Source organism: Melospiza melodia, chromosome 28 (genome assembly GCF_035770615.1).
Source record: "Melospiza melodia melodia isolate bMelMel2 chromosome 28, bMelMel2.pri, whole genome shotgun sequence".
Classification (NCBI taxonomy): domain Eukaryota; kingdom Metazoa; phylum Chordata; class Aves; order Passeriformes; family Passerellidae; genus Melospiza; species Melospiza melodia.
Window position 1 is genome coordinate 1,917,488 of NC_086221.1, and position 13,798 is coordinate 1,931,285.

General features: G+C 61.0%; 1 protein-coding gene across 2 annotated transcripts in view; it reads right to left on the reverse strand.

Moving 5' to 3' along the window:
- CELSR2 (cadherin EGF LAG seven-pass G-type receptor 2) overlaps window positions 1-13,798 on the reverse strand; it is a 31,012-nt gene that overhangs the window by 2,244 nt on the left and 14,970 nt on the right. The window contains exons 14-33 of one of the 2 annotated variants that reach the window (XM_063177990.1): window positions 13,426-13,546; window positions 13,031-13,214; window positions 12,155-12,256; window positions 11,323-11,417; window positions 11,036-11,245; window positions 10,221-10,404; window positions 9,193-9,336; window positions 8,400-8,637; window positions 7,816-8,001; window positions 6,582-6,708; window positions 5,382-5,582; window positions 4,705-4,879; window positions 3,598-3,710; window positions 3,450-3,526; window positions 2,509-2,635; window positions 1,905-2,021; window positions 1,691-1,821; window positions 1,053-1,141; window positions 818-961; window positions 65-272 (exon numbers count right to left, since the gene is read on the reverse strand). In XM_063177990.1, coding sequence (XP_063034060.1) covers window positions 65-272; window positions 818-961; window positions 1,053-1,141; window positions 1,691-1,821; window positions 1,905-2,021; window positions 2,509-2,635; window positions 3,450-3,526; window positions 3,598-3,710; window positions 4,705-4,879; window positions 5,382-5,582; window positions 6,582-6,708; window positions 7,816-8,001; window positions 8,400-8,637; window positions 9,193-9,336; window positions 10,221-10,404; window positions 11,036-11,245; window positions 11,323-11,417; window positions 12,155-12,256; window positions 13,031-13,214; window positions 13,426-13,546 — 2,973 coding nt within the window. Of the gene's footprint in view, window positions 1-64; window positions 273-817; window positions 962-1,052; window positions 1,142-1,690; window positions 1,822-1,904; window positions 2,022-2,508; window positions 2,636-3,449; window positions 3,527-3,597; window positions 3,711-4,704; window positions 4,880-5,381; window positions 5,583-6,581; window positions 6,709-7,815; window positions 8,002-8,399; window positions 8,638-9,192; window positions 9,337-10,220; window positions 10,405-11,035; window positions 11,246-11,322; window positions 11,418-12,154; window positions 12,257-13,030; window positions 13,215-13,425; window positions 13,547-13,798 lie in introns of those variants that run through there. The other variant, XM_063177991.1, reaches the window with a different exon arrangement.

Sequence of the window (13,798 nt, forward strand, 5' to 3'; positions counted from 1 at the left end):
CAGCATCACCCATGGGTGGGGAGGCCAGATTTGGAGCGCCCACCCATGCCATGGCAGCCCATACCTTTGTGGGGGTGGGGCAGGGGCAGCAGCAGGGGGTTCCTGGGGAGTGCCTCGCCGTTGGGCTGGGGGGGGGTCACCCCAGGGGTGTCCCTGCCCCCCTGCTGCCTGCACTCGCAGCCCCTCGCTACCTCCTGGTCCCTCACTCTCGCTTGCTGTCGTCACAAACTCCCCTGGCCAGTATGGGCATCCCGGGGGCACCAGGGGGTCACCTGTGGGGAAGGAAGGAAGCTGGGACAGGCAGGACCAGGGACCCCCTCCCATCCTCACTGGGTGCCCCCATCAGCACATAGTGTGAGAAATACACCCAAACCCATTGCATCAGTCCCATCCACACCTCAGAGTGGACAAGGGGCCATCTTTCCCCCCTGGGTGCCCCAATCAGCACCTCTGACTGCATGAGGAACCCCCAAACCTTTTAAGTGTCTCCCATCACCAGACCGGACAAGGGACCCTCTCTCTCATACCCACTATGTGTTTATCAGAACTACAGGCTGGACCAGGGATCCTTTGTCCACTGTGTGCCTCCTGCATCAGGACCCAGCCAAGATGCAAGACCTCCTCCCACGCCCCTAAATCTATTCAATGGCCCTATCACCACTCCAGACTGGACAAGGGAGCCCTACCCCCACCAGGTGCCCCCCATCACTGTCCTGGATAAGGCAAGGGACCTCCGCCAACCCATTGGGTGCCCCCATCAGCACCCAGCCAGGCTGAAGGTCCCCCATCTCCACGGGGTGCCCCCTGGGGGTGTTACCAGGGCCGGGGGGACCCGGCGGAGCCCCGGGCAGGGGGTCCCAGCCACGGGGGGCCTCATCCTCGCTGTCGGAGGAATGTGTGGAGCCATAGGATCCGCTCGGGTCGTCCAGGGACAGGTCACTGTCTGACTCTGTGTCGTGCTCTGGGGGGGTCACAGGTCAGGAGGTGCCCAGAGACACCTCCTGCCCCCTGGGCCGAGGCTAGAGGCACTTGCCCTAGGGGTGAGGCCATACCCTCGGGCTGGTCCCGAGTGTCAAGGAAGAGCCCCCCAGGCTCGGGCAGCAGAACTGGCCCCGGGCTGCCTGCCAGACCTGAGTCCTCCCTGTGGAGACACAATACTCATCAACACCTGATCCCCACTCCCAAACACCTACCCTACCATCCACTGTCACCCACTGACTGACACCAACCCACTAACACAATATTCATCCACTGACATCCACCACCCTGATATCCATCACCCTGACACCTACCTCTGCCACCACTTCACCCCAACACCCCTTCAACCCCCCACTCTGTGACCACCCTGCCACCTCACCACTGCATGTGCATGTCACCCTGCCACTGTAGTGCTGTGCATCCATGCCACTGCCCCATCACCCAGCCATCCCAACACCCCTACAAGCACGCCACCCCACCATCCACCAATCCCAACACCCCCACAACCATGTCACCCCACCACCCACCATCCTGCTATCCCAGTATTCCCATGCCATGCAATGCCATATTGCCACCCCACCAACCCACCACTCAACCACCCCAGCACCCCGCTACCCCACCATCCCATCACCATTCCAGCTTGTCATCCCAGTGCCACACCAGCCCAGGACCCCACGAAAACCCATGCCCTGGTCCCAGCTGTGCCCAGTACCGCCGCACAAAGGGGATGTAGCTGTGGTGGCTCTTGCCCGAGCGTGCAGTGCTGTGCAGGGACCCCGAGGACCCACCACCTGGGGGCGGGTACAGTCGCCCTGCCACGTATGTGCTGTCCCTGCCACAGGCCTGCCAAGGGCACAAGGATGTCATGGCCATGGCACAGGCTGCCCTTCTCTTCCTGGCACCCCCCCATGTGGCCCAGCACTCACGGGAGTGAGGGTGGCCTTGGTGGCCAGCGGTGGGTGGTGCCAGCGGGCACAGCTCAGGCGGAGGCTCCTTCGCACCTCCTTGCTCAGCACCACACAGGACAGGAAGATGAGGGGGCCCTGGGCAGAAAGGGGGTGGGGGGACAAGGAAGGGTGGGTACAGCCTGGAAGGATACCAGCAGCACCCTGGACCAGTCAAGGGGTCACCATCCAGACTGGGTGCATCCCATTTGTACCTCAAAGAGAATGAGCGTGCCCTCCACTGATATCTCAAACGGAATGAGGGACCCCCATATGCACTGGGTGCCCTCCATGGGCACCATGGAGTGGTTGAGGTGCTCCCATATACACTGGATACCTCCCATTAGTGCCTTGGATATGGCAAAGGACCTCTTTGTGCCCACTGGGTGCCCTACAAATAGGTGTGGGACTCTGGAGGTGCCAAGGGTGTGGGGTTCAGGGGGCTCTGGGATCTCTGGGAGTCCCAGGGGTCATGGTCACTGGGGATCCCAGGGGCAGAGGCTTTGGGGCTCTGGAGTCTTTGGGGGTCCCAGGGGTGGTGGCTCTGGAGGTTCCACGAGTGGAGTCTCAGGTGGTTCCCACTGACCTGGAGGCAGTTGGAGGCGGCGAACAGGTAGTGACAGAGCAACATGTCACTGTTGACTGAGAGCAGGGCCAGAAGCCAGGCCAGGCTGGGCATGGCCAGTAGGACTGCAGCTGTGCGCACCCCAGACCTGAGCACCCCAATGGCATCCAGTGTTACCACAATGACATCGCATGTCACACCCCTCTGCACTTCTGGCCCCCAAGGTTGCCCCAGCCCCTCATAGCCCCCTCCCCCTCCAGATGCCTCAAATTCCCCCTGACCCACTCTGCCATCCATGGGTCCTCCAGCCCCCTGAGCTCCCCTGTTCCCTGTGGGCCCAGCCTAACCCCAGCCCCCTGTGCCCCTTGCCCCAGTGCCCTTCTGCCTCCCTATGGGTGCTCTGTAACCCCCTGCCCCCCTAGATGCCCCAATCTCCCCTGACCCCCTCAGTCCCCCACAGGGGCCTCTGCCCTTAATGCCTCCCTGCCCTCCACAGGTGTCCCAACCTCCTGTGCCCCCCTGCCCTCAACAGATGCCCCAGACCTCTCTATCCCCCAACCCACCATGGGTGTCCTAGTCCTTCCTGTGCCCCCCTGCCCTCCACAGTTGCACCAACCTCCCGTGCCCCCATGCCCCCCATTGGCTGTAGCCCCCCATACCCCCCTGCCCCTTGCCTCCCCACGGCTGCCCTGCGCCCATGGATGACCCAGATACCACTGTCCCCTCCTACCCCTGCCCCATAGGCAGCCCAGTGCCCTCCTGCCCCCCATGGGCGCCGCAGTCCATCCTGTGCCTCCCTGCCCTCTGCAGGTTCCCCAAAAGGCCAGCTCCCTATGCGTGCCCCCTAGCCCCCAGTGCACTGCAGCCTCTGTGGGTGCCCCAACCTCCCATGCCCCCCTTAGGCAACCCCATCCCCGCTGTGTCCCCTGCCCCCTGCGGATGACCCCGCCTGGGTGACTCACGCTGAGCCCTTTTTCTGGAAGCCCTGAGGGGTGGCACAGGTGGCCCTGGCTGCCAGCACCAGGAAGAAGATGCCGACCTGGGGGTGCAGGGAGTGAGCAGGGTGATAGGGGGTCCCATGCCCTCCCCAGCCCCCAGCCCTGTACGCACAGCAAGGGCGGCAGCGCAGGGCCCAGCCAGGCTCCACACCAGGCTGTCGTGCAGGGCCAGCCAGCAGAAGTCGGGGTTCCCGTAGCCCTCAGGGTCCAGCCCCACCGCCAGTCCTGCAAAGGAGAGATCAGGAGTGGGGCCAATTCAGTGGATGGGGCTATAAGAGGAAACTGGGCTAAGGTGGGAGGAGCAGGGCTAAACAGTGTGAAGCTATGGCAGGATGGGGCTCGTGGAGTGGCAGGGAATGGCTCATGGGTGGCACAGGGCTGGTGCTGCTCTTGGGGCTGTGGCTACACTGGGTAGAGACAGCGCTATGCAAATGAGGTTTGCCTAAGCTCTTGGACATGCGGCAGTGCTGGTGAGAGCAGGGATATGGCACAGGGGGCTTGTCTAAGAGGTTAGTACAGATCTAGTCTCTGGAGGTGGGGTTATGCTGATGAGGGCAGGGCTAAGATCCTGGGGGAGTATCTGACTACGATTGATGGAGAAAGGCCATGGCCCTGGGAGCATATTGAAGACGTTGGGAAAGATGCTCTTGGGGTGGAGATATGATGGATGAGGGTGGGGCTAAACTCTTGTGGTGAGGATAAAATGTTCGCCAGGGTTATACTCTTTGGGAGGGGGCTATGACCCCAGGGGTGTGTCTGAAATTTGGAGGCAGAGCTATGATGAATGAAGGTAGGATTATGGACCCCAGGGGCCTGTCTAAGATCTTGGGGACTGGGTCTGATAGACAAGGGCATAGCTATGACTCTGCCTATGTATCAGGGTGGGGCTATGGTGGTTAAGGGTGGAGCTAAACTTTTGGAGTGGGGCTGTTTTGGACTGGGCATGACTATCCTGCTGGAGGCAGGGTTATATCCAGGAGTGTGGCTATGCTGGTAAAGATGGATTTGGGGGTGGGCCTATATTCTGGGTGTAGGGTTACACATGGAAATAGGACCCCACCATGCATCAAATTGATTGCGTGACTGAGATTCAGGTGGCAGGCCATAGCCTAGAAGGGGATGTGTAGCCACCAAAAGTTGTTGACTCAGGTGGAGGTGGGCAGCTGGTGGTCCAGGGCATGGCGTGAGAATGAGAGCAGGGTTTCACAGGAGGGCTCACCGGTGATGAAGGCAGGCAGTCCCCAGCCCAGTACATGGTAGAAGCGCATGGGACCACGGTCGACATGACGGGGTTCACTACGGCGCCGGTAGAGGTGCAGCGCCTCCAGCAGCGCCCAGCCTACCGCACTCAGGTACAGGAACTGCAGCAGGATGGCCACCACCGTGCACGCCAGCTGCACCCGCCCCATCAGTGCCAGCCCACAGCCCCACCCATCCAACCATATGCACAACCCCCCCGAGCTCCCCTTTGAGACATCATTCCTCTGTTGAGGTCACACTCCTCTAGAAGGCCCCATTCCTTTTATGGGCCTCCCCCTTGAGTGCCCCACCTCTTTGATGGGCCCCACCCCCTTGACAGCCAAGCCCTTTGAGATAAGATGTATCCCTTAGGGAGCCTCACCCCGTTTATCAGACCCTCTGCTTTGCAAGCCCCACCCCTTTATACAGACTCCACCCCTTGAGATCGCTACCCCTTTGACAGACCCCACCCATTATAGTCCTCATGTCTTTTAGCTGCCACCCCTTAGGCCCAGCCCACCATGGCCGTGCCCACCCCTTAGCCCCACCCATTTCAGCTCCACCAACCCAAACAATTCAAAGGCAGCAGATCCCCTGACCCAACCAGCCCTTCCCAGTGATCCTTCCCTCCTTTCCCAGCCCCCTTTTCCCACACACCGGGACATCGGCCTGGTTGATGCCAAGCAGGAAGACAAGCTGTGCAAGGAACAGTGCAGCTGTGCCATGCCGGCGGATGCTGTGGCGGTTGGAGCGCAGCCGCCTCAGGGTCCCCAGGGCCAGGACCACCAGCGCCAGCCCCGCCAGCCCCACGCCCAGGGAGCCGTAGGTGAGTGCTGCCAGCGGCAGCACCTCCCCGTTCTGCAGCACCAGGAACGGCATATGTCAGGCATGTGCTCAGCGGCACGCACCCCCAGACATCCCCGTCATACAAAGCAATCAGCCCCTGGGCGTGGGAAGTCCTGCCCACAATGCATAGCCCAATAGGAAGCCCTGCCCACATAATTCAGCCCCGCCCCTGGTAACCCCACCCTTTGAAACCCCTATCACAGCGCTTCAACCATGCCCCTCAAAACCCCACCCACATCTTGTAGCTCCACCCTTTTAAACCTTTCCCGTACCACTAAGCCCCAGCCCTCAAAACTCCACCCACATCTCCCAGCTCTGCCCCTTTCAACCCCACCTGCACCGGACCCTGCCCCCTGAAGCCGCGCCCACAACACTGACGGCACCTCCTTATGTCCCACCCACAGTTTTCAACCCCGCCCCAGGAAACCCTGCCCACATTACTCAGCCACAGTCCCTGAAAACATGCCTGCATCACTCAACCACACCTCTTGTAACCCCACTCACATCAGCTCTGCCCCTTGGAGACCGACCGGCCCACCCTGCTCAGCTGCACCCACTGGAATCCCACTCACGCTGACTGGACCCGCACCTGGGGCACCTCTGACAGATCTGACATAGCCCGGCCCATCCCACTTAGTTCTGCCTCAAGGGAGCCCCACCCACTGGATTTAGCCGTACCCCTTGGATTTAGCGCCATCCCACTTAAGCCCCACACTTCCCTCAGTTCCACCTCCATGAGCACTCCCACCTCCACCCTGACCCTGCCCCTCCTATCCCTGTCCCTCCCCTTTTATCAAAATCCCCGCCCTTGTCCATAAAGTCCCGGCCCTGTGCGTGGCACCACCGGACACCCATTTCTGCATGTGTCTCCATCCACCCCCATGTGCCCACCAGGGCCCTCACCCTCAGTCATTCCTTGCCCCCAGGGTCACTGTGTCCCTCCACGTCCCACGTGTCACATCTGTCACCCTGTGCCCCCATGCACCCCTCCGTGTCCCCCTATGTCCCCACCTCTCGTCGGGAGATGTCCATGAGGACGGCAAAGCTGGTCAGATGGTGGCACTGGCAGCTGACGTGGCTCTGGTTGCGGAAGGCGACTTCGCAGCCTCGTGCGGACCAGCCGCCTACACTGCCCGCCCTGTGCAGCACCAGAAAGTGACGTGAGCCGCGAAACCCGCCAGGACACCCACCGGGGACAAACACATACACACACACCGCAACACCCACCAGGGACACCCACTCACCCACTGGGGACACCCACGAGGGACGCCCACCGGGAACATCCACCCCCACCGAGGGACACGCACCTGACCCAGGACATCCATCCAAGGCGTCACACACTTGGACACCCACCAGCATTCACAGCACTTCAACCGTGTCCCTCAAAACCCCACCCACACCGTGTAGCTCCACCCCTTTAAATCCACCAGGGACACACGTGCTGGGGACACCTGCTGGCGTCACCCTCCCACAGGGACTCACACCCACCAGGTACATCCACAGACAAAATACTCCCACCCACTGGGATATCCATCCACCCAGCAGAGACAACCGCTACCACCTGGGGACGCTCACTCACCAGGGACACTCACCCGGGAACACCCCTCCATTTGGGAACACACCCCCATCCTATCTGACACCCACCAGGGTTACAGCTGCCCCCTCACGTCCTGTTCCCATGTTACTCACCCATTACCCACAGGGTTATTGGGGCATCCATCCTGCCCTGTCCCCATACTCCCTGTCCCCTATTCACATGTCCCCTGTCACCTCAAGGTGTCCTTATCCCTGTTATTACGTCCCTTGTCTCCATGGGATGTCCCCTTCCCCATGCTCCCTGTACCCGCAGAGTGTCCGCATCTCCTTAGGGTGTCCCCATTACACATCTGCTGTCCCCTCTGAGGTGTCCCCATCTCCCTGGGGTGTCCCAATTTCCATGGCCCCTCTCCTCCACAGTGTTTCCTGCTCCCCAGGTGTGTGCCATGTCCCCTGTTACCTCAGCACGTCTGTGTCCCCCCAAGATGTCCCCACCCTTCCAGGGTGTTCCTTGGGATATTCCCTGTTCCCCTGGGTATTGTTACACCCAGATCTCCTGTCTCCCTGGGGAGATCCCTTGTCCCTCTGGAGTGTACCCATCTTCCCCAGGGTGTTCCCATCCCCAGTCCCATGTCCCTCTCGGCTGGGATGTCTCAGTGGCCCCAGGGTGTTCCTGTCACCCCTGGGGTGTCCCCTGTCCTGCTCTCACCACAGAGAGTGGTTCCAGAAGACGCAGATGGGCTTGGAGCGCTCCTGGGTCTCCAACAGCCGGAACTGGAGGGTGATGGGCTTGGCCAGCACCTGGGGGGTCCCCATGTCCCCCACGCCATCTGTGCCCCCCGTGTGCACGCTGATGCTCACCACTGGTGTGTTGATGACGGGGCGCTTGGGCACCCTGGGGGACACTGGTGTCAGGGAGCCCACTCAGGGTGCCCCAAAACCCACCTTGGTGCCACAGAGTGTACTGGCACCACACAGACACTGTGAGGGCACCTCTTTCTACCCTGTCCTCTTTTTTGGGCACTCCTTTCTCCCCTGTGCCCTCTTTTTTGGGCACCCTATGTGCACCATCCTTGGGCATCCCTTGAGCCACCTCCCCAACCCTCTGCCCCCCATCCTCAGGCACTCTCTGTGCTTCCCAGCCTTGGGTACCCCATGTGTCCCCTTTACCATTCCTCCCTTGGGAACCCTCTGGACACCCCTGGCTCCATCTCCCTTGCCCCCTAGATGCTTGGTTTTGCCCTGACAGCCCATGTGCCACCACCAGCCCCCCAGGCCCCCATCCCGTGGCACCGGAGGCTGCGCTTGTCGGCGTCGAAGTGCTGGGGCAGGAGACCGGCCAGGGTACGGTAGATGATGACGCTGACGATGGCCTGGCCCTCACCCAGGGATGGGTGGCGCTTGTGCCGGGTCACCACAGTCATCCCTGCCTCCTCCTCTTCGACTTTCTCCTCTTCGCCTGCTTCATCTTCCTCCTCCTCCTCCTGCCCACCTGTGCCCTGTGGTGCCTTCCCATGCCCGGTTGAGGAGCCTGGGGGGCCATGGACAGGGGGCAGCATGATGCTCTGAGACCTCATTGGGGTCCCTACGGCCACCCTGGAGTCCCCAGCTCTGCCAATGCCATGACCACAACAAGGTTCCCCCAACACTTCCACCTCCAGGGGTCCCCATGTCCACACCAGAGTCCCCAACCCTGTCAGCTCTAGGACCACAATGAGGTCCCATGGTCACATTTGTGTCCCTAACCCTGCCCCCCGCCATGGTCACACCAGGATCTCTGATGCCATCCTGGGGTCCCTGGTCTTCGCATCCTTACCAGGGTCCTCAGCCATGCCAGTACCATCCTGGGGTCCCAAACCTGCCAGCCCTGTGGCCACACTGGACTCCCCATGGTGGCACTGGGATTCCTAACCCTGCCAGCCCATGGGTATCTGGGGTTCCCCGATCCCTGCCAGCCCCCAGCCAGGGTCTCCAGCTGTGCCATGTCCCCATGGCCAAATGGGGGGGGCCTCCGAGCTCTGCCAGCCCCATGGATGCAAATGGGTCCCCAACCCTGCCCCCTGTCCCCCCTATGCCCCAGACTCACGCCTGTCCTTGGGGGGCTGGAAGATGTTGTCAGGCAGGATGACGGTCGTCTCCAGATCTGGGAGTTTCTCCCCCCGCAGCGCCTCATACCGTGGCAGGCGGGCACCCGCAAAGCTGCTCTTGTCCAGCCGCACCACTGACACCACTGTGGCACCACGTCACCCATGGCCCAGCATGGCCCCACCAACCCTGAGGCACACAGACCCCGGCACCCACCGACCCCAGCGCACACCGACCCCAGCATTCACTGATCCCAGGGCGCACCAGGCCCAGTACACACCAATACCAGCACCCACCAATCCTGATACCCACCAAACATGGGAAACACAGACCTTGGCACCCACCATAGATCTCACCACCCAGCAATCCTGTGGCAACACAGACTCCAGAACCCACTGAGCCCAGCATCCACTGACCCTGGCATCCAACGGCCCTGGAGCAATGAATCCATACACCCACAGACACTAGCAGCCACCAACCCTCCCATGTCCCTGGGCACATGGACCCCAGCACCCACTGACCCCAGTACCCACCAACCCTGGAACAGACAGAACACAGCACCCTCTGTACTCAGCACCCACTGACCCCAGGGCACACAGACCACAGCCCATGTCCCCAGGGACACACACATGCCTCTAGGCATACCCATGTTCCCCAGGACACGTTCCCCAGCCACACAAATGTCTGTGTCCTCAGCACATGTTCCCAGGTACCCATCAGACATGCATGCATGCTCCCAGCTCACATGTCCTTGTGCACACATACTCCAGGTATATACATGTTTGTGTTCCCAGACACACATCCATGCCCCCAATACACACACATTCCTTGAGCACACACACGTCCCCAAGCACACACATGTCCATTGTCCCCAGCACATACATCCCCCAGGCATATCCATGCCCATGTGCCCAGCACCACACCAAGGGCACATGTGTGTCCCCAGGCAAACACATGTTCCCAGCATGCCTATGTTTCCAGGCAGATACCCCCCACCACAGCCCTCTGGCCACACATGTCCCCACTGACCGATGTTAGGGGTGACAATGGTGAAGGGGCTGAGGTAAGTCTGGGGCATATTCCGTGCCAGGGCTCGTGCATACTCCTCAAAATGCTGCAGCAGCTGGGCTGTGCCACCCTCCGTCTGCTGGATCAGCTCCCAGTGACGCTTGTTCCCCATGTCCAGCAGCGCACTGCCCACCCGCAGCAGGTTCTGGGGGCAAGGCAGAGGCAGTGGCACTGGGAGTTGGCACTTTATGATCTGGGCAGGGGGTCCCTAACCTCCCCTGCAGGACTCTATGGTGGGGGCACTGGCAGTGGGGAATGGGGGTGCTGAACCCCCACAAAGCTGAGGCTGCACACTGAGCCACACCAACACGCACTGCTCAGGACTGCCCACCACCCTGGTATCAAACCTCCTACACCAACATTCCTCTCTAGGTGAATGCCTATCACCCTGGTGCATAGGATCCCTCATCAATACCCTTCCGAAATGGGTGCCATTCACCCTGGCACCCAGATTCCTGCACCAAGACTTCGCCCCTCCCCCTGCAGATGCTCATCACCCCAGTGTTTGACCTTCTGCCCAAATACGGCCCTCCCCAAAGGGGTCCCCCTAACTCCAACCTCTCTTCCTTCTCCCTCAACCTCCCTCCGCAATGCCTGTCACCTGGGTCTCTGCTCTCCTGCCCCAATACCCCTCCCCAACAGGCTGCCCATCACCCTGGTGTCTGGGCTCATGCACCCACATCCCCCACCATGGGAGCGCTCATCATCCCAACCTCTTTTCCACTTTGCCCGTTCTCCCTCCGGGCACGTCCCCATCCCTGTGATCTCAGGCCCACCTCAGTGAAGTGCACGTCCTGGGTGGCAGCGAGGCGGAAGCCGCGCTGGTGGCTCTCGTGGCGCAGCAGGGCCCCTGCCAGGCGGTATGCCAGGTGCACGTCACTGCCGAAGTACCCGCGGGCCTCGCGCGTTGCTTCGCGCAGTGCCAGCGCCACGCGCCGGGACTGCCCTGCATCCCACCGGGACTCGTTGCCCACCAGCTGCTCCGCCTTGGGGGGACACACACAGAGTCAGGGGAGCCCCAGCGGCACTGTGGCATGGCTGCTGCTGGGGTCCCCCGGCTCACCCAGGGGCGAAGGGCAGCAAAGGCCAGGGCGCTGCAGTTGAAGAGGTTGGGGGGCAGCCAGCCCTTGTGCTCGTCACAGTGGCGCAGTGCTGTGCCTGTGGGATGGGGACACTGAGTGCACCATGGGGACAATGGGGCAGCCTCACCTCACAGCACGCTAGCAGTGCTGCCAGTGTCACACTCCTACTCCACCGTGCAGTGATGCCAGAGCGGTGCCCCCAGCCTTGTCCCAGTGGTGCCATGCCCTGTTCCAGCTGTGCCACCACAGTGTCACACTCCTGTGCCACCCCCCAGAGACACCACCATGACAGTCACCAGTCCTGATGCCACCAGTGTCACACTCTTTGCAGTGACACCACAGCCTCATCTCAGCAAGTCTACACTTAGGTCACCCCTACTCCAACGTGGTAGTACCACCAAGGTGTCACCACCCCTAACCCATCCTAGCAATGCCACCCCAGTGTCACCTCCTGGTACCAACCCAGTAACACCACTACAGTATCACCCCCCTGCCCTGTCCCAGTGATGCCTCATGGCACCTCCCCACCCCAGCTCCATCCAACTGGTGCTGCCACACCCCAGCCTTGTCTCCCACTGGTGTCAACATCCCATAGCAGTGTCACCACCATATCACCACCCTGAAGTGACACCATGGTGTCCTCTCTCCCCACCATGTCTCAGCAGTGTAATCACAGTGTCACCTCCCTGTACCACCCAAGCAATGCCACCCCTCTAAGCCCCAACCCAGTGATGTCACTACCATGTCACCCCCAGCCCCTTTCTATCAGAGTGCCCAGTGCCACCCTCGTCCTGTCCCCATGTCCTCACGTACCGACAGAGCCCTTGGGGCACGGGGCTGCAGCTGGCAGCCCAAACCGAGTGCGGGGCCACCAGATGCTGGCCTCGATGGCCCGGGGACAGCTGTCATAGTTCACTGCAAAGACACAACAGGGCATCAAAATGGGGGACTCAGGGTGACAGCAGGGCAGCAGTGGCACCTGGTCACTGGAACCCAGCGTAACACAGTGTGACACAAGCTAACAGCATGGTGACAGCAGTGGCAGAGCAGGATGACAAAAGGATAACACAGGGTAAAAGTAGGATGACATAGTGGCACAGGGTGATAGCAATGTGACAGCAGTGTGACACAGGGTGACAGTGGGGTGACACAAGGTTTCAACGGGATTACACCAACAACCAAGGTGTTGGTGGAACTCAGTTGCCAGCAGCCAGGGTGACAGCAGGTGACACAAACAACGAGGCAGTGATGCAGGGTAGCACAGGGTGACAGAAGGGTGACAGTAGCACCCAGTCACTGGCACTTGGAGTAACACAGGGTGACACAGGGTTGCAACAGGGCAGAGTAGGGTGACACAGGGCAATAAAGGGTGACAATGGCACTTGCTGGCACCCACGATGACAGCTGTGGCAGAACAGGTGAACATCAGGATGGCATAGGGTGGTGTGGGGTGACACAGGATGACAGCAGGGTGACACCAGTGTGACAGAGAGTAACAGTGGGGTGACACAAGGTGACAATGGGGTCAGTAGGGTGACAGCAGAGAGACAGTAATACCTGGTCACTGGCACTCAGTGACACAGGATGACACAAGGTGACACAAGGTCACAGAGAGTAATGGAGGGTTACAGCAGGGTGACCGTGGGCACTCAGGGTGACACAGGGTGACACAAGCTGACAGTCTCCTACCTTCGCAGCCGCTGGCTGTCACCTCAGCAAAGGGATTGTCACAGCGGTCACAGTGACGGCCGATGACACCAGCTTTGCAGGGGCACTGTCCAGTGTTGGCATCGCAGCGGCGCGACAGTGACCCAGTGGGGTAACACTCACAGGGGTGGCACGTGTCCCCTCCTGGTGGGCGGTAGTGGTTGTCCTGGGGGGACACAGGGTCACTGCAGGCATGGGCATGGGGTGACAGGGGGCTGACAGGGGGTGACAGGGAGGTGACCGGGAGGTTGTTGGGCGCATGGGAGGGTGTGACAGGGAGGTGACAGGGTGACAGTGGGGTAGCAGGGAGAAACAGAGAGGTGACAGGAGGATGGCAGGGGTTGGCAGGGGAGGTGACAAGGGCTGGCAGGTCCCACCTTGCAGCGACACTCGCCCGTGGTCTTGTTGCAGTCTGGGTCAAAGCCATGGGTGACGTCACAGCTGCAGGGGCCGCACGTGGGGTGTCCCCACCACCCCCGTGGGCATGGCTGCGCCTCCCTGGGGACAATGGAGCTGGCACTCGAGCACCATGCCAGAGTAGTCCCATAATGCCACTTGTAAACTCACATGGCCACTTGTACCCTCACAGTGCCACCTGTACCCCCACAGTGCCCCTTGCACCCCTACTGCGCCACTTCTACACCCACAGTACCACTTTTCATCCACAGTGGCCCCTGCATACTCACCACAGCTCTCACACAGCCATTGTGCCCTTTCCATGCTCCCCCTGCCTTTTGCACACCCACCACA